This window comes from Balearica regulorum, chromosome 5, assembly GCF_011004875.1.
Source record: "Balearica regulorum gibbericeps isolate bBalReg1 chromosome 5, bBalReg1.pri, whole genome shotgun sequence".
Taxonomy (NCBI): domain Eukaryota; kingdom Metazoa; phylum Chordata; class Aves; order Gruiformes; family Gruidae; genus Balearica; species Balearica regulorum.
The window spans coordinates 18,277,918-18,298,110 of NC_046188.1; the positions used below are offsets into that span (position 1 = coordinate 18,277,918).

The window sequence follows — 20,193 nt, forward strand, 5'->3', positions numbered from 1 at the left end:
AATACTGAAAAGATTAAGAAAAGGAAAGCTGAAATGCTTTGTCATTGTTTTCACTGGAAAATGGCAGTGCTGTTTGATACTTTGAAAATGCTCTCCAAATAGGCACGAATATACATGGTTGTATTTGATATCACTTTTTAAAATAAATATGATTATAGCTTCTAATGCTTCTCTCTTGACCTGAGTATTTGCATATATGCTCTCTCTTACATGCATTGGATTGGGCACAGCATTATCCAACATTAAAATCTTCTCTTTGATACCATTGGGCTTTGCACCAGATGTTGTATATATACATTAGCAGTGGGGTAATTTTCTGTTGCTCATAACTGACATTGCATCATCTCTGATGCCTTTTCATCTGTTGATACTCCAAAATGTATGTAAAGACACTCCTCTTAGGAATAAGGTTGGTGCTGGTTATAGTTAGGCTACATCTTTAAAAATTGTATGCTTTCTGAATTTAAAATAAGCTAATGTTTGCTGTTTTGCTACCAGAACACACATTCTTTTTGTGGCACGTTGTGCTGTTTTTGTAGCTTAGTAAATCCACAGAGTATACTGGATGATTTCTGTGTACATTTAGCAACAGTAGACAAAGCCACCCAGCTAGAAAATGAATTGCAATGCTAAATAGTCAGTTTCTAGTTTTTAAAGAGTAGTAATTTTAAAATGTGGGGAAAAAAGCCCTCTGTGCTACTTTATTGACTTCTTGCCTGCCTTGGCATTATAAAATGAACCACAATAGGAAACATTTTTAATAATCTCTAAATATTTTTTAAATTCTGGAGGACATCCCTGATCTTATTTGGAAAATGTTAAGACAGTTTCCCATAAAAATGAATTAACCAAACACCATTGGAAAAGATGACACATCTTTTATCGCCTGTGGACCCATATGGTTTTTGTTAAACTATGGTATGATGTGTTTTGAGCATTGTAAACATTTCATCTCCATTAAACCCAGTGTTTAAAATTAACAAAACCAATTAAGATACATGTTTATGTTTCATGCTGTATCACAGTACTAATACTTCCTACAATTGTGGTGCCTGTTTTCTTGGTAGTTTATTTTTTGAACTAGAAATAATTTGAAGTGGTGTATGATTGATTTTATTATGGATAATTGTAAGAGTGGTAAATATGCTATTAAATTTAAAATTTGGTAATGGATAAATCTGATGGAAAAATTGTTCATGAAGAGGAAGGGAAGCAATCTTCATTAGAAAACTATTGAACCTGATAGCTATTTCTGTTACTTCTAAATTATAAACTCCTCAACCACATACTATGCTGAATCTCAAAGTTGGCTCTGAGTGACAGTGGACAGTAAAACAAAAAGGCAACCCAGTTTTGCAGGCCAGCTCTGCGAGATACGCTCTGGGAAGCAACAAGCAGGTTTTTCCATAGCTGCCTGGTAAAGCTTGCAACTCCAGAGCATGCGTTTGTGCCTGCTGCCTTCTCAGCTCCTCTCTAAAAATGTTAAGATTTCACCTGTAAAATGCTCTTTCTTCTCAGCTTCATTTTCCCATTGATTTGGTGCTTTATTTTTATGTAGCTGTTAATTTGAAACTAGGAATGGGCTAGCTGCCCTGTATTTTATTTCCAATATTGGCAATTTTTTCTATCGATTGTTCTGTTTCAATACTGCATTTTCTGTAACTCCTTATAGTCCCTAGTAATTTTAAATGCCTCATTTTATCAAAACTAGAATTTTGAAGCAGACGGGTGCCAGGGCTGTAGCTGGAAATCCAGCCACGCGCCCATCGCATCTACATCCAAAGCACAAGGGGCCTAACGTTTCAGGAACTTGACTGTTTTGTAAAAACACACACTCAGCTACAAAATGTCTCTGTTCTTGTACCAGTTGGATGCTGGTTTGTACCCATGCACAGCACAAGTGTGCGTATGTAGTAAGGCTGGGCATCACTGCCCCGCTCCACGCTCGGTACCGGCACCGCTTCCTGCCGCAGCTTCGCTTTTATACTGACTAAGATTTATTACGCACACGAAGAGACGCACCGGCCATGCCCGCTGACAACGTGGGCCCAGCGGCGGAAGCTCAAACTCAACCGCGGGGTTTTGGGTTTGTTCCTCTGAGAGAAAGCGCATTGCAAAACCACGCGGCCCCGCCGCCCTGGCTGCCGGGGGGTGAAGCCTGTCAGCTCCCAGGGACGCTGCCTCGGCCTCCGTGCGCCACCGCAGCCGGCAGCCGCCATCAACCGCCTGGCCCTCTGAGTCTATCCCGGCATCCTCCGCTGCCCCGTACACGTCATAGCGGCCGCTGACGATGGTGTTTTGGGAGGGGGTGTTATGGCGACCGTCGAGGTGGCAGAGGCTGGAGCCGCCGGGAGGAGCCGCTGAGCCGGGTTGTGTCAGGGGGATGCCGCTGGCGGAGGGGTCGCCGAGACCGGTCTGCTGAGTCCGTAGCACAAGCCTTGACCCTCCCCAGCGAGGAGAAGGGAGGCAGCGGCTGTCCCTTCGGCCGCGGGAGCCGGCTGCCAGCTGTGGGGGCCGCCCGGCGCGGGGCTGAGTGAGGCTCGGAGCCCTCTGAGCGGCGGCGATGGCGTCGTGGTTGGGCGGTCTGGGCTCGGGGCTGGGTCAGTCCCTGGGGCAGGTGGGGGGCAGCCTGTCTTCGCTCACCGGCCAGATCTCCAGCTTCACCAAGGACATACTGCTGGAGGGCGCGGAGGAAGTGGGCGGTAAGAGGGGCTGAGGCGCCGGGCCGGGCGGGCGAGCGAGCGGCATGTGGGGCGGGGTGCGGGGGAATGCTTGCCGGGGCTGCAGCCGGTCAGTGCGTAGCTGCTAGCATAGGCCTGGTTTGTGAGGGAGCTTTTCCTCCGGCCCCCGGTTTCCTCAGGGATCGGCAGCGGTGGGGGCCTGCGTTGCCTGGGCTGGCTGGCCGCGACGGAGCTGGGCGGCCCCACTGAACGGCGGCTTGGTCCCTTTCGGGAGAGCTGCTGGCTTTGCTGGCGTTGTTTTCGGTTTTATTCCGGCCCTGTGACCTCAGGATCCGGAGAATAAACAAACATACTCCCAGGCTATAATAGCAGAGGTAAACCTGTTGTAGGTTTATTGTTGGGAAGTTTCTGAATTGCGTGAAGCATTGCATTGTTCAGTAATGGAAGCAGACAACCAACGCTCTTCTTCCATTCTGTTTGCTTAGTTTATCTAAAACCCCGTGTGATGAGCTGCTTTTAGAGTGGTTTTGTAAAACTGAGGAGTTGTTGTATTGCCGGTGGTTCTTTGCTGGTGTGATCTAAGTCTGACGTGTCACACAGGCGAAGGGCCAGTGTTTCTGATGGTTTTGTTGTTTATATTTCTCTTGGGCCCAGAGAAACCTGTCCAGTTCTACCATTCCCTTACAGCCAAATAGGAGGATGTGGCCCTCGTTTTATAGGGATTAGAAGCCAGGGTGACTTATATTTAAAGCAAAATATATATTGTTGAAACAAAAAAGCTGAGACCTCAGAGTAAGGTGTTCAGTACAGTAATAGTAAACTTCTGAACTGTATTATCTTTTTAATGATGCTTATCTTTTTAATGATGCTTTTTTGTTACGAGTTTTTGGAAAAAAACGCCAACTTTTGTCTTTTCTAGTAAAGCAATTGTATAATATAGTAATAAATATCAGTAGGTTAATACCACTAGTATTGTTTACCACCACGAAACTATAACTTCTTGAAAAAAAAAAAGAACGTTCTTAAAACCCTATTAAGAATAGCAACCACAAAGAACAGCTGAGACTTCTAAATACTCATCTTAAATGTGAAATTAAATAATTCTACTTCATTTGCAACTTCACAACTATGAAGCATTGGGAAAGTATCGTGTAAATCTTGTTGGTAAGCTGATACTACTAATCCCATATGGATGGGTGGGTTTTTGGTATACAGGCAAAATGGTTGGAAGAGAGAAATTTTTTCTGATAACTGCAAAGGTATCTTTTCCTCACTTTTCTGAACGACTTGCTTAGAATTGTTTTAAATTCCAAAATCCATGTTAGTTTAGTTTGGAAACTTATGCTGCTAAACTGTGTAGTCATCTGATGCATTTGTTTGGCCTTTTTAAAAGATAAATTGAGATTCTGGTTCACACATTTGTGCTTTAGTTTGTGCAAGAGAGATGTACTGATGTTCAGTACTTATTTCCAGGTGTGCTTGACTGCTAGATACTACTGTGAACTACTGTTTCCTAAAAATTTCAGAGTAGTACACTTTTATGGGTTACTAGCCTTGAGGATGTCAAAATCTAGTGGTATCTTAAGTACTCTTCTGTAAAGACCTTTAATTACTATATGGCCTAAAGAACACTTTTCAAGGAGTTCCTTACATTCCTTTTTTTAAATTTTCTAATGTTTCCTAATTTTTAATATTATCCCTTACATTCACTGCTTTGACTGCCATCTGAACTGAAGATGGTGTTTGTGGGTTATAGACTTTAACATCTCCAGTTTAACAGTTTTCATGGGTAGAATGTTGCCTCTGAAGTACTTGAGCTGCATCAGTTTTAAACACCATGCGGGAAATGAAAAAAAATTTTACTTGAAAATCACATTTATTTCAAATTTTGAAAAATTGTCAAGGTTGCTTTATAGTCAATTTAGGATGATTTCTCACGAATGAAAGGAAATGTGGTATTTCTACCCATTAAAAGTGGGACGTGGGAGAAGTAAACATAGCCTGTTCGAGGAAGGTTGATCATTAAAGGAAGAGTATCCAGGGACAGAATAATGTGGGTTTTGTATTAGGTAAACTGGTACAGTAGATTGTGTCACCTTTGTAAATGAAAGTGATTTTTACGAGGTTTTTGTACCTTTATGTGGGAGGCATGGTTGGTGTTATGTTGTGTGGGTTATTTTGTGGGTTTTGTTGTTGTGGGGTTTTGTTGTTTGGGTTTTGGTGGTTTGTTTTTTTTTTTCCTCCCTTGAAAATTTAATCACTGTTTTGTGTATTTTATGGAACTAATTCTTGTTTCGAAAATTCACATGAGATTGCTGAGAAACACACAACTGTCATGTCAGGGGCAAAGTCCTAAATGAAAAACAGATTCAGTGACATGAAATAGTCAAGTAAAAACTTTTCATTTCCTTTATTTTAAACCTTGAATCAATACTTTTCTGTTAGTTTTGTGGTCTGACTTAAAGCCTAGATAAGAGAGAGCTAAATTAGGTTCAGAAAGACACTCTGGTCTGAAAAATAATTCTGGCAGTGTTCTTATAAAAGCCGCTTTTATGATGTTTACCTAGGAATGAACATTGAAGCAGTCTAAAGAAAGATACTTATTCATAACTGTGATCTTAACTGATGTTTACTGAACAGATTAAAAGTAGTTTAATAAAAATGAATATTCTCACTTTCTTTCAGATGCAGCAACAGAGCTCCATGTGTCCAATTCTAGACTGAGAGAAATAGAAAGTATTAATGCAGCACAAAAGTTTGAAGTAAGAAATTTTGCAACATTACTGTAATTAAAAGCAACAAATAACATTTGTTTCTCATAAAGATGAAATATTGTACTGAAGTTGCTTGTCCCTGGGTAAATCTAGAAACAAGGGTGACAGTGGTGTTAGAACGTGGCTCTCTCTTTTAGTGACAAACTGTCATCACAGTTAGGGGGACACGTTTGTTTATTGGAGTATGCTTGTGGTGCAGGTTTTCATCTTCTGCTAACTGCTGCATCCTGCAACTTTCTACCTATCATGTGGACTTGGACTGCAGCAATAGACTGGGCTCTGAAAAGCTTGCAAATGCAAAAATCTTTTAAGTTTTCATAATTTTTAGCTGGCAAAGATTTAAAGTTGTTTTATAGTGTTCTGTGTATGACCACAAATAAAAGCAGATCTAGAATACCCAGTTGTGCAGGACAGCTGTCTTTTGCAGCAAGCTTCAACGTATAGAGTACGCGCGTTCCCTGATGCAGTTCTCTGTCTGTGTTGCCCCACTGATGGTCATTTTGACATAGATATGGATGCTTGTGCTCTTCCAAAGCTGCTTACAAATCTTATATGCCCTTATGGAAAGTGACTGTGTACTTTTACAAAGGACTTGTTGGTCTTGTGACTTTACATATGGCTGTAAACCAACTGTCATGTATGTCTTCAGCCCTCGAGAGCATTGACAAGTTAAGATAGTGTTTTGGGGAAGTAACTGTTCCTGCTTGTCCTTTTTCTAGACTCTTGCCATCAGAGCGAGAATACTGGACTGTATAGATATTAGCTCAAATTTATGCTCTGTAGCTGTTCTTAAATTCCACCTGTGGGTCATGCTAAGATGTAATTCAGCCCTGAATTTTTCTGCTTGGCATTTACCTCTGGTCACCTATGTTGGTTTTGCCTGGCAAGGTTTTGGTAGCAGGGGGGCTACAGGGGTGGCTTCTGTGAGAAGTTGCTAGAAGCTTCCCCTGTGTCTGATAGAGCCAATGCCAGCCGGCTCCAAGATGGACCCACCGCTGGCCAAGGCCAAGCCAATCAGCGCCTCTGTGATAACATATTTAAGAAAGAAAAAAAACAGTTAGTGCTTTTGCAGCCAGAGAGAGGAGTGAGAAGATGTAAGAAACTCTGCAGACACCAAGGTCAGTGCAGAAGGAGGGGGAGGAGGTGCTTCAGGTGCCGGAGCAAGATTCTCCTGCAGCCCGTGGTGAAGACCATGGTGAGGCAGGCTGTCCCCCTGCAGCCCATGGAGGGAGGATGAGGGGGTGTAGCGATTCCACCTGCAGCCCGTGGAGGACCCCATGCCGGAGCAGGTGGAGACACCTGAAGGAGGCTGTGGCCCCCTGGGAAGCCCACGCCAGAGCAGGTTTGCTGGCAGGACCTGTGGATCCATGGAGAGAAGAGCCCACGCCAGAGCAGGTTTGCTGACAGGACTTGTGACCCCGTGGGGGACCCACGCTGGAGCAGTTTGCTCCTGAAGGTCTGCACCCCGTGGAGGAGACTCACGTTGGAGAAGTTCGTGAAGGACTGTCTCCCATGAGAGGGACCCCACGCTGGAGCAGGGGAACGATGAGAGGAGTCCTCCCCCGAGGATGAAGAAGCGGCAGAAACACCGTGTGATGAACTGACCGTAACCCCCACTCCCCGTCCCCTGTGCCGCTGGGGGGGGCGGAGGTTGAAGCCGGGAGTGAAGTTGAGCCCGGGAAGATGGGAGGGGTGGGGGGAGGTGTTTTTAAGATTTGGTTTTATTTCTCATTCCTCTACTCTGTTTTGCTTAGTAAGAAATAAGATGAATTCCCTCTCTAAGTTCGGTCTGTTTTGCTCGTGATGATAATTAGAGAATGATCTCTCCCTGTCCTTATCTCGACCCGTAAGTTTTTTTTTTCATTGTACCTTTTCTCCTCTGTCTAATGAAGGAGGGGAGTGATAGAGTGGCTCTGGTGGGCGCCTGGCCCTCAGCCAGGGTCAACCCACCACATCACCACAGACCTTTTTCTGAAAGTGAGCTAGAGTCCATGCCATATAAAAATAGACAGCTTGGATGTGAACGTGATTTTGGGCCCACACTTGGAAGTTACTGTGTGTTTTGAGTGAAATAGCATGAGAAATCTGTACAAATATAATTGCTTTGATTACTGTTCAGCGGACATATGCTTTTCTAATTCTGTAAGAACTGTTCCGAATTTACAAACATTAATTTCACTTTTTTGCTAGAATGAGAGACTGAAAAAAGTTTGTGGTGATTTAGAAGAAAAGCATGAAGCAGCAGAGCTTCAAATAAAGCAGTTATCTATAGAGTACCGAAATCAACTTCAACAGAAAGAGGTAGGATACAGAATAAAAATATTTGAGTAAGTATGTCCAATAGACCTATGTATTATGCTGTTTAATCTCTTTGTTATAGTATCTGTGCTCTTTCAGTGGAAGTATCAGTTGCAGTTATGGTTTCTTGGTTTGTTAATGTAGACACTAAGAGACTAAGACATATATTTCATTGAATCATGTAATATAAGCAGAGCTGCCAGGAGATAGCTGAGGCAAGAGAAAACTGTCTGGGAGCAATATCATGCATATATTGGAATTTCTGTTGTTTCTGGAGTCACTTTGAGAAAGGATGCTTCAGAAATACAAAGTAGTTATCTTTAAAGAAAGCAACAGGAGCAAATTCTCACTTGAAGCAGTTATGTTATATGTAGATATTGTAATTTTTTATCTTAACATATCCAATTAAAGGGAACAGGTTTTCCTTTTTCTTTTTTTTTTTTTAGTGAAAGTGATCAGTAATTTGTGCTGGGAGGGAGTTGTGTGGTTGGTTCACATTTCATAAGGCCATAAGGGGTAAAGTAGAGTGTATTTTGATATTCTTACTGAAAAAATGAATTTTATTCTGTATATTCAGGTGGAAATAAGCCATCTAAAAGCTAGACAGAATGCACTACAGGAACAACTGCAGAAAGTACAGACAGCTGCTCAGTCAGCACAGTTAGGAGCTGGTGGTGTGCCACCAGCCGCTACATCAGCCTCCTATGTTCCAGTTGTCAGACATTCCTCAGGTTTTGAAGGAGATGACATGGATTTTGGAGATATAATCTGGTCACAACAAGAAATAAACAGATTGTCCAATGAAGTTTCTAGGCTTGAATCTGAGGTTGACCACTGGAAGCAGATTGCACTGGTGAGTGGTTCCTCTCTATCTTACCTTCCCGTCTCCCCTCCAAACTTGCGTTTTCATTGCATTTGCTGTTTATGAAGTTGGTCTTTTGAAAGTTCATGTTGTGCAGTTTCTAGAAGCAACATGATTTGATGGAAAAGCTGAAACCTAGTGATATTTCAGTCATTTTCTTGCTGTCACATGACTAAGACACATTCAGTGACTAACTTCCAAATGCTTTTTCGTGATACTTTTATGCATGATTTGTCAAGTTAGGAAAAGGATTTCATAAACATTCACCTAGAATACTACTTCAGGGTTTCATTTTTATGCAGCCTTTGAAAAAATACTTTTCTTCTTCCTGGCTGTGATACTGATTATTTATTGGCAGCACAATACTGTTCAAAGTGATAGCTGGATACTTGCGTACTGTTTTTACTTACTCTTCTCTCAGTCCTTGATATGTCAATTGTAATTCATTTTCTGTTGAGACAAGGAAGAATATAGTATTTCAAGCTGTTGTTGATGTGAGTCATAATTTTTCAAGCTGTAGCCTGATTTCAGAGGTATACTTTTGTCATGTGGAAATACTCAAGTGAAATTAAGTAACTTTGTTGTCTTACTAGGTGTAACACCACCCATCACCCCAAGCTTCTACACGTTTGCATGTTACAAAAAAATAAAAATGGAAAATTAAAATGTTTCCATTAAAATGCCTTTTAAATCAAAATTACGTAGATGTGAATTTTGCTTCATGTTAACTTTGTTGTTTTCTACTTTTGAGTGTGAGTAGAGGAAGCACTTACATGAGAGAAACGCATATTTATCACAATTTTCACATGGATGTGTGATTTTTCTTTTCTCAGTCTTCCAAAGTGCAAAGGACAAACAATGCTGAACAAAGTGAAATATGCAAACTGCAAAATATTGTTAAGGTAAGATGACGACTTTGACAAGCTAGTCTTCTCTTATGCTTTATTCTTGATGGTTTTGCATATGGTCATATGACTCGTAAATGTAGTTAAATATTTACAACACTAGCACTTACATTTTCTCTATTAAAAATGCATGTGGGCATGTAATTGTACTGCTGACTGAAATGTTGCTATTTAAAAACAGTTATTCTGAGAAAGGTATTTGTATGATGTGATATGTAAGCTTAAAAGAATGACAGTATTTATGAGGGCAAATCACTTCCAGAAGCTGTTGATGACTTATGAGACTGAATTTTAGATACACAGAATAACTTCTCCCTTCTCAGAAGCATCTTGCCATTTTTTTGTTGAAGGTGCAAAGTATGGATTTGCATGTCATCCTTGAAAGTTACCAGAAATATGTCCTACTGTATGACATGAACTTCCTATGAGAGTTGTAATCTTTCTGCATTGGTTTAATGTTTGCTGTTGTGTAGAGCATACTATTTATGTAAACATACTTTTAAAAGGAATGTCGTTTAACGTGTTTTTTAAAAAAAACTAAACAAAAGCAGAACTTCTTTAATTTTACTAGGGAAAACTTTTTTCTTTCTTAAGCTTCTATACTGTATTTTAGCATTCTGTTTCTCTAATCATACTTTTAGGAGCTCAAACAGAATTTAAGTCAAGAAATAGATGAACATCAGCATGAACTTTCAGTGTTGCAGGATGCACACAGGCAAAAACTAGTAGAGATAAGTCGTCGACACCGAGAAGAGCTGAGTGAATACGAAGAGCGAATTGAAGAACTTGAGAATCAGTTACAGCAAGGTCTTACGGTTTCTTTTTTATTAAATGTACAGTGAATTTTAGCTAAGGCATCACATATCTATGTAACGGTGTAATAGATACTAAATACATGATGTTTAGGAATTTGAATTTCAACTTTAGTTCAGCTTTATGTTTAACACACGTGTGTCCTAGTATGTGGTTGGCTTGAACACCGGAATGACAGCGTTTCATCTTCTGATGTATATCAGTCTACACATATCAAATGTTGTGCTTTAAATTCTCTGCCTCCTGTGTTTTTAACTTACACTGAATATGGGTGTGGATGAGCCGTACAAAGTTGAAGATAAGGAAATCTCAGCACAAAAATAATTTTGGTGAGAAGTACTATGTGCCAGTTGGGTTACTTGACAAAAGCTCAAAGATTGCCGTAAGGCCCACACCTTAGTCTGTGGCGTAACTAAATTGTAGGAGAAGCTCAGTAGCTCTCACAAGGAGCTTTTCGTTGTTTCATATTCCATAAAAGCAGTCAAGTCAGTTAGGTTTTCTATAGGGGCTTCTATGTACAAATACCTCAGATTTGCCTCTATTTTATTATCTGTTAAAACTTGGACTTTCAAAGAGTATATAGTTTCCTTTTGGAAAGAGAGATCCATTTTCTTTTTGGACAGAAGGGAAATATTTTCACAGCCTAAGGTAGTACTGATAGGGAATTAGTTCTTAAAATCAGATGCCTGTTAAGATGTAATATGTCTTTTACTGTACTTATATAAACTGCACTTGCGTATGCCAGCAGGACTAATTTAATGAGGTTGAAGGCAGGAATTCCATATCTTTTGCATTACAAGTTATCTGTAAAATAAATACTGCTCACAGCTTTGGAAGAATTAGAGTATTTTACATTTTTATTTTGTTGGTTCTGTTTGACAACATAATACAGAGTCGGTCAGGGGGAAGTGTTTGAGCTTACACTGCTTGTGAATGCATTTCAGTGTGCTTTCATTTAACTTTTTTTCTGTACATTTTTGATTACACCTTTTTATACTCTTTAACTTGCCTGGAAATTACATTGTGAGGATTGTACAGAACTATGAATGTCATGATACTATGGTGGATCTCTAAAAACATCAGTTCTGCAAAATGAGATCTTTAGGTGAAAAAACCTTGTGCATCATTTAGCAAATGATGTACTAATTTGTTATAGAGAACAATTTGCTACAACCATTCAGAAAACCTTTGAAGTGTAACTAATTAAATTATAAACAGGGATTCTGCATCAGGCCAAATTAGATGGGGTTTGATAAATTATTCTTAGAAAATTGAGGGATTCCAAATCCTGATAAATTAGATTCTGTCATCTCCCCACCACAGGAGATGAGGGTCAAGTATATTTTAATTAAATTGTGAACAATGTATGTCTTGCAACACTTACCTTTTAAAATTATTTAAAGCCAGGGATGTGTAAGTATTGGAAATGCTGCTTATCAAACCAGTATTACGTATAGCACTGCTTCAAATGTTAATTCTATTTAAGTGAGCTTTCTGTTGATGACAATCATGTCTTTGGTTTAGACTATCTCCCTCTGTCAGGAGAAGGTGTGGAAGAAAGGACTTCTAAGCAGAAGGTCTGCACTGCTGACTTTTTGGTTAATATTGCAAACAATCTTCTTTGTTTTTTAGATGGTGTTGGTGCTGATGCCATGAATGACTCTAAATCTAGTGAACAGAGAAAAAAACCTCCCAGTCTAGAAGGAGGAAAAGTAGAAGAACTGCAGGTTGTAAAGGACCTAGAGGATGAAATCAGAAAATTAAATCACAAATTGTCTTCTGCCAAAGAAGAAAACAAAATTCTTCTGAAAGAGCAAGAGTTGGCAAAGGTAGAAAAAATCCAAATAACGCAAGAATATGAAAATCTTAAATCTGGCTTTAGTATGCTTCAAAGTTCTGTTGCAGAGCGAGATGCTCTCCTCAAAGAACAGGAGAAGAAGCTCCAATCAAAGACACCACTACTAGAAGATGTTGTCAGACTACAGCAAGCACTGTTAGGTACAAAGATGATGATTTTATTATTTTTTTTATTTTTAGTGTATCTTCACAGGTTGTCACTTCTAATGCTGATAACTTATTTTAAGAATTTGGAACTGAATAGAAGAATATGTATCTTTTAAAAGTTGCTGCTTTAGAAAAGGGTTGTCCGTTGAGGTAAGGCTAAGCAGAATAAGAGACATAATTAGGACTAGCGTGATTGCTATGGGGGTTTCTGATTAGGTAAGTAATGATGTCTGCCAACTGTTTGATGGTTTTTCTTTCTTCAAAAGTAAGCCTCAATAGAAGCTGTTTGTTTTAAATTCTAAAAGTACACTTTTTTGTGTCTAAAAGCAGTCTGTGGCTAATGTCTTCTCCTTAAAGAAACACTGAAACATATCTGTTTAAGAAGTACATCTGTATGTAGAAAATCTTTTAGTATTGCATAATTGATACACTGTAGTACCAAAGTCCTAATGTGGGCTCAGTTGTAAAAATAGTGCTGTATTTTGTGGTGGTGATTGATGGTGCATTTGAATCTTTTACAGCTGATGCTTATCATCACAAAATACAGTGAAACTATTCTCTTCTGAGTAGCAGAGTTCTGTTGAGGCAAGGTGGGAGAATGATTTGTTTTTATTGTTGTTGTTTGGCAAGTAGTAAAATTACTATTTTGTTTTCCTTATAGAAGCAGAAAATGAAATAGCAAGACTTTCAAGTTTAAATCAGGTAAAGCAATTTTAAAATTAAGCCAACAAGGAAGTGCGTAAAATAGTAACTGATGGAAAACACGTTCGGGTGCTGTACATCTTTTTTTTGAGCTTTTCACACTTCTACATAAATAACCTTGTAATCAAGGAAATAATTGTAGATTAATTCTATAATTACATGTGGAATTGATAGAAAAGATACATTTTGACTTGTGAAACTCCACAGTATACTCTGAAGAAAATTACTGGAGTTCCACCTATCCCATTGCTACTTAGGCTCCAGTAACTTACATTTTTAAAGTATTAATAGTACATTCTGTAAAATTTGTCATTTTTCACCTCTTCTACTTTGGTATGTTTCAGTTCTGACACTGTTAGCAGTTGTAAAATATCTCTCTTCCATATAGTACTGTAATAATACTACATTCTATCTTACTGATGAAGCTAAGCCATGGAACATACACTTGCTTTGGAATGCACCCTTAGTTTTTTGCAAGGTTGACTTGGTCCTTTATAAACTCAAGCTTGAGAGATTTGGCTTACTTTACTTTGTATCCAGTATTATTTTTTCAACTTCGGTCTTCTGTGTTGTGCACGTTCAAGGGTTCCCATGTCACTTTTCATAAGGACATTAGTCAGGCGTCCTTGAATAAAACCTCGTGTCTCATACTGCATGTTTAGGGTGTCCTTTGGAAATAAAATAGTTTATCCTAGCTGTGGATCAATATGTCAGAGGTGGGTATAACTTTGCTTGTCAGACTATGGCTTTTTGTGCAGAAGTTTGTAAATTGCACTCCTAAACTTAGTGATAAGAAAATAAATGTCTGTGTATGAATGGCAGAGACAAATACTTCACAGTGAAGAATTTTTAACTGAAATAATATTCATGTAGGCTTAGAGGTTCTAACATAGGAATGCATGCTTTGCTTTTAATTGGGGGGGGGAAGAGACCATTTCAAATCTAACAGTTTATAAATTTAAGCAAGATAAAGTCTAATATTTAGAATTCTTTTTTTAACTTAAGGAGAGACTCGCAAAGGAACTGACCAGTGCACAACATGAAAATGAGAATGTTCTTTCTGCGTATACTGAGGATCAGAATTCAGAATTAAGTCAGTTAAGACAAGATTTGGAAAGGAAAGAACATGAATTAAATGAAAGTATTGCTGAAAGAGAAACATTAATAGCGGAGTTGGAAGAACTAGACAAGCAGAATCAAGAAGCTACTCAGGTAATAAATGTTGCAACTAATTATTGAACTGCTGAAATAAAAGTTCAGATTTGTGTGCATGTATGTTTATCTTTTAAGCTGATCTTTGAACATAGATAGCAGGGAAATAAAAGTTCTCCTTGGAAACTTAAAAAGATTATTGGGACCAGTGTTTCTCCATATCATCTGTCTCTGTGAAATTCTGAGGTGCAAGAAACCTACTTCTTATGGACAAAGAAATAATATGGCATGTCAGCTATTCATAAGGGATGTTAATTTCCCACATCCAGTTAAATACTACTTGATTTTTCCTTTGACCTCTGTCTTATGACAGTATGCATAAGGTGAATGATTTTTTAAAACTTTTTTCTTTTCCTTTCGTTATTTTTAATTATGATTAATAATTAAGTTACTTTATTACAAGTTCTTCATAATACGAGCATTTGTGGAGCAAAAAAGGTCAACATTTATATGTAATCAAACTGGAGTGATACCTTTTGGTCACTGCTCTGATGTATTTGACCTGTAACCATATAATTGCAAGCCATGTGTTTTCAATATTGGTATACTTTTTGGAATTGAACATTTAAAGTGTTTTCCTATGAAATGAATCCCAGCCATTGTGTTTAAAAATACATTGGCAACTGGGAAACACTTTTGTTTCCACTCAATTTTTTTTTGTCTTTTTTGTTCAGAGGATAAAAATGAATGAAATGCATAGTTTGGCTGGTTCTCTTCTAACGACTTCTTGTTTGTGTTCATTTCAGCATATGATTACACTGAAACAGCAGCTGTCAAAACAACACACAGAAACTGATAATATCATTAAGCAGCTGAAATTTGACATAGATTTTGAAAGAAAGAAAGTATCAGAATTAGAAAATGAGAAGATGGAAGCTATTAAGGAGTTAGATAGTCAGAAAGAAAAACTAAGCCAGTGTTCATATGCACTTAATGATTTGCATATAAGTAAGCGTCAGCTTCAAGATAATATTAAAGATCTTCAGGAACAATTAAGGAAAGCCCAGGATTGTAATTTGCATAATAAAGAAATGGGAGAATTGCAGCAGCAACTAAAAGAAAAAGAGGAGGAACTTTCTGTATCCTTGGGCAAGTTAACAGAAAAAAGTAATCAGGAACCTAACTATACTTGTCAAGATCTGAAAGAAAGAGAATTAGAAATTGCCAAACTACAGAATGACATTTCAGAAAATAAACAACTAAAGGAAGACTTAGAGAAATCCCTGTCTGATCTTAGAGCAGAAAATGGAAAGCTAATAGCAGCCATTGAAGAACTAAAACAGGAGTTAAGTGATGCCATTTCTGACAAAAATAAGGTTTGCTTGGAAAAAGACACTGTTGTAGAGGCTTTGAAAATGGAAAAAAGACAGTTAGAGAGCGAATTAAACCAGACAGGAGAGAGGCTTATGGAACAAGCACATAAGTATAAGCAAACTATTGAGGAATTATCAAACGCACGTAGTATGGACACGACTGCATTGCAACTTGAACATGAGCGCCTAGTTAAACTCAATCAAGAGAAAGACTTCAAGATTGCTGAACTTAAAAGGAACATTGAGCAGATGGAAAATGACCATCAAGAAACGAAAGAGATGTTGACTACTAGTTTAGGAGGACAAAAGCAGTTGACAGAACTCATAAAAGAAAAAGAGGTATTTATTGAAAAATTTAAAAATCAAGCCTTACAGGTGAAGCAGGAACTTGAGGAGTATATGAAAGTTTCAAAAAAGCAGGATGTCTTAAAACAGAACTTGGAGGAAAAAGACAGAAGTCTTGCAGTCATGAAGGAAGAAAATAATCATTTGAAAGAAGAAATTGAACGCCTTAAGGATCAGCAAAATAGATCTACACCTGTGGTTGAGCCTAAAACTCTAGATATTATTATTGAACTTGAAAGTGAGGTAACACAGTTAAAAGTGATAAAGAATAATCTTGAAGAAGAAATAGAAGTCCACAAAAAAACAATAGAAGATCTGAATCTAACAACAGTGCAACTTCAGCAGTCTTTACAGGAGCAAAGAAAGGAAATAGATGAGTCTAAATTTCAGTGTGAGCAGATGAATGTCACACATGAAAGACTTTCTTTAGAGAAAGATGAGGAAATTAAAAATTTGCAGAAAACAATTGAACAGATTAAAACTCAGTTGCACAAAGAGAGACAGATTATTCAGACTGATTCCTCTGATCTTTTTCAGGAAACCAAAGTTCAGACTCTTAATGGAGAAAATGGAAATGAAAAACATGACTTATCTAAAGCTGAAATTGAAAGACTGGTAAAAGGTATCAAAGAAAGGGAGATGGAGATTAAGCTTCTAAATGAAAAGAATGTTTCTCTAAGTCAGCAAATTGATCAGTTGTCTAAGGATGAAGTTGGCAAACTTACTCGGATCATTCAAGAGAAGGATTTAGAAATACAAGCTCTTAATGCTAGAGTTTCTTCAGCTTCCTATAGGCAGGATGTTCTTTGTCTTCAGCAGCAGCTGCAAGCTTATGTTATGGAAAGAGAACAAGTACTAGCAGTTCTAAGTGAAAAGACAAGAGAAAACAGTCAGTTAAAAACAGAGTATCGTAATATCATGGATATGGTCGCTGCTAAAGAAGCAGCTTTGGTAAGGCTGCAAGAGGAGAATCAAAAGTTATCTAATAGATCAGAAAACAGCAGTCAAGATATGTCTAGAGAAACTATACAGAATTTATCCCGTATCATTCGAGAAAAAGATATTGAAATAGATGCCCTAAGTCAAAAATGCCAAACCTTATTGACTGTCTTGCAGACATCCAGTACAGGTACTGAGAACACGTCAGGAGGTGTTAACAGTAACCAGTTTGAGGAGCTTCTACAGGAGCGTGATAAACTGAAACAGCAAGTAAAGAAGATGGAAGAGTGGAAGCAACAAGTAATAACCACAGTTCAGAACATGCAGCACGAGTCAGCTCACCTCCAAGAAGAGTTACACAAGCTTCAAGCACAAATTTCAGTTGAAAGTGATAGTAATTCAAAGTTGCAGGTAGATTACAATGGCTTGATTCAGACTTACGAACAGAATGAGAAAAAGCTGAAAAGTTTTAGTCAGGAATTAGCACAAGTTCAACACAGCATAGGACAGCTTCATAACACCAAGGATCTTCTTCTGAGTAAACTTGATTTGGTTACACCATCTGTGGCAACAGCTTCCTTCATTTCACAGCTTTCAGGCATTCAATACAGTGCTCCTGAAGTACTCAGTGATGAGTCTAAACTCCTTCAAAAGGAGTTGGAACAACTGGAAAAGAAGTTGGAGGAAAAAGATTCAACTATCAGGACTCTTCAGGAAAACAATCAACAACTATCTGATTCTGTGGCTACAGCATCAGAGTTTGAAAGAAAGAGTCAAGAAGAGACTGAGTCAGAAATAAGGCAGATCAAAGAAAAACATGATGCCTTACAGAAATCACTTAGGGAAAAGGACATATTAATTAAATCCAAAAGTGATCAATTACTTTCTGTGAGTGAAAATCTCAGTAACAAAGAGAATGAAAATGAGCTTTTGAAGCAAGCTGTGACTAATCTTAAAGAAAGAAATTTAATTTTAGAAATGGATATTCGAAAACTGAAAGAAGAAAATGAAAAAATTGTTGCAAGTTGTAGGGAAAAAGAAACAGAATTCCGAGCACTTCAGGAGACTAATATGCAATTTTCAATGATGCTGAAAGAGAAAGAGTTTGAGTCTAACTCAATGAAGGAAAAAGCTCTTGCTTTTGAGAAGCTGTTGAAAGAAAAAGAACAGGTATGTACGTTTGTATTTAGGAATATATTTTAAAATTAGTCACATGGTAATGCATTTTTGTGTATATGTAGCCATCAAATGTTTGCCTGAAGTCCGTTTGTGACTCCTTTTACTGCATTATACTCCAACAAAAATCCTCCCCCGTAAAGTTAAGAAATTAAAATTCAGCAGGTGAGTCATTTACAATGTTACCTCTTAATTTTGCAGCCATAAACTACACTTTTTATTTATTTGGAAATTACTCACTTACTGAACAGCTGCTTAATACTTTGCTTTGTCCCTGTTGTTCATTAAGTGCCCTATATTATTTTTACTGTATAGTGCTCAAGCTTCTGCAGAGCTGGCTAGCAGGACTAATTTTCCAACATGCTTTCCTCTAGCATTTGCCATTCCAATGTCATTGCTTCACAGCATCCCTGTGAGATTAATGAGTTTATGTATCTTGCTTTTATAGCTGGAGAAACTCCACTGAAGAAAAAAAAAAAACCACAAAAAACCATTTGACAAGCTAAATTAATGTTTTCTACTATTTGACGTATGGAAAAATTGATACTTTTTTCAGAGAAAAGTTGCAGTGGCTTATTAACTATTGCATATCTAATTTGAGGAAGAATCTTTTTTTAAAAGAGCAAAGAATTATGTGACATCACTGATACACAAGTCAACAGCTTGTTGTATGAACTGTTGCTGCTGGAGCTAAGGAAGTAATGTGCGAATTGCCTTTTCTCTTTGAGAAATAGGCGTTAAGTACAGTGCAAAAGTCTTCCTATAGTTTTGATAACATTTGACAGCAGAACTGCAGGATGTAGATATTTTTGGTTTGCTTTGTAGGCTCTGAAGGTGAATATATCCTAGTGGGCAGTCTTTTCTGGTAATTAATTCCAAACAGATAATTTTTTTTTCTTTCCTCTGTACTGTCCAGGTCCCCATTCTCTTCGTCTTGGTGGTTCTGGTTGCCATTCTTCAATTTTCTCTTACAGTTGTCCCACTCCATGCATACTCTTTTATCTTCCTTTTTGCCTGTAGCATCCCTTTCCATTTTCCAAAGTTAGGAGCATTGCCCATTATCAGAGAGTGGTATTTATGGAAACCATTGTGAAGTAACTTGGCGTTATTTTTTTTCCCTTTGCTGTAAGTATAATAAAAAATTCCATAGAATCATAGAATGGTTTGGGTTGGAAGAGACCTCAAAGATCATCCAGTTCCACCCCCTTGCCATGGGCAGGGACACCCTCCACTAGACCACGTTGCCCAAAGCCCCATCCAGCCTGGCCTTGAACACTTCCAGGGAGGGGGCATCCACAGCTTCTCTGGGCAACCTCTTCCAGTGCCTCACCACCCTTGCATCTCTGAAGCATTTTCAAACTACCAACTAAATCTGCAATGTAATGTATTTGGAAAAGCATAATATGAATTACATTTGTGTAATTTATACAATGTGTCTGTTTAAATTTATCATTTGGAAGTCTCAACTTTGACATAATATATGTGAAAAACTAGGATTATTTTTTTTGGAGGAGTTTAACTTAAGACAGATGTTTAGCTCTGTTTGCTCATAGTAGACATTTCCCTATCCTGTTCTAAAGAAATACTGTAGAATTACAATAAGAAGTTGTATTGTCTCAAGGTACAATTACATTGTGAAAAATAGGTTTGAATTGCCATTGGGACTTTTTATGTTCATCAGTCTTGCCCATACAAAATACACTAATACTTTATAAATTCACACTCTTATTATTTTGGGTTTGTTTTATTCTAACTTGTGGGAATCTGCATTGTCTGGCTGGGTTCTCTGTGTTTTATGTCTTTGCCTGCAAACTTTCACTCGCTGGCGGCTTAGGCTTTCAGTTTCACAAGCATGGAATGCTTTTCTGGACATTTTTCTTGCACAAACTGGAGAAGTTCCTGTTACACACTTTGTGTTCGCCATGGAGAACTAGGGAAAAATAGTATTCAGACAGTTTTGTATTTTGTGTGTATCAGAAGATACCACAACGTATAAAGAGAAGGTTTGCCTGCAGGCTTGTGGTTCTACTGCGAAAAGTATTTTACTGTATTCAGTTTGATTAATTGTGTTGGTTTTGCGTGGCAAGGTTTTGGTAGCGGGGGGGCTACAGGGGTGGCTTCTGTGAGAAGCTGCTAGAAGCTTCCCCTGTGTCTGACAGAGCCAATGCC

General features: G+C 38.3%; 1 protein-coding gene across 3 annotated transcripts in view; it reads left to right on the forward strand.

The window, feature by feature from the left end:
• Positions 1-2,274: 2,274 nt before the first annotated feature.
• The window catches only part of TRIP11 (thyroid hormone receptor interactor 11), a 35,429-nt gene continuing 17,510 nt past the window's right edge, over positions 2,275-20,193 (forward strand). For all 3 annotated transcript variants that reach the window (XR_012835592.1, XR_012835593.1, XM_075753673.1), the window contains exons 1-10: positions 2,275-2,702; positions 5,367-5,443; positions 7,646-7,756; positions 8,331-8,606; positions 9,449-9,517; positions 10,162-10,327; positions 11,966-12,331; positions 12,999-13,039; positions 14,045-14,251; positions 14,998-18,018. Coding sequence is in view for 1 of the 3 variants with exons in the window: in XM_075753673.1 (XP_075609788.1) it covers positions 2,564-2,702; positions 5,367-5,443; positions 7,646-7,756; positions 8,331-8,606; positions 9,449-9,517; positions 10,162-10,327; positions 11,966-12,331; positions 12,999-13,039; positions 14,045-14,251; positions 14,998-18,018 (4,473 nt within the window). In the remaining 2 variants the exon portion in view is untranslated. The remainder of the gene's footprint in view (positions 2,703-5,366; positions 5,444-7,645; positions 7,757-8,330; positions 8,607-9,448; positions 9,518-10,161; positions 10,328-11,965; positions 12,332-12,998; positions 13,040-14,044; positions 14,252-14,997; positions 18,019-20,193) is intronic.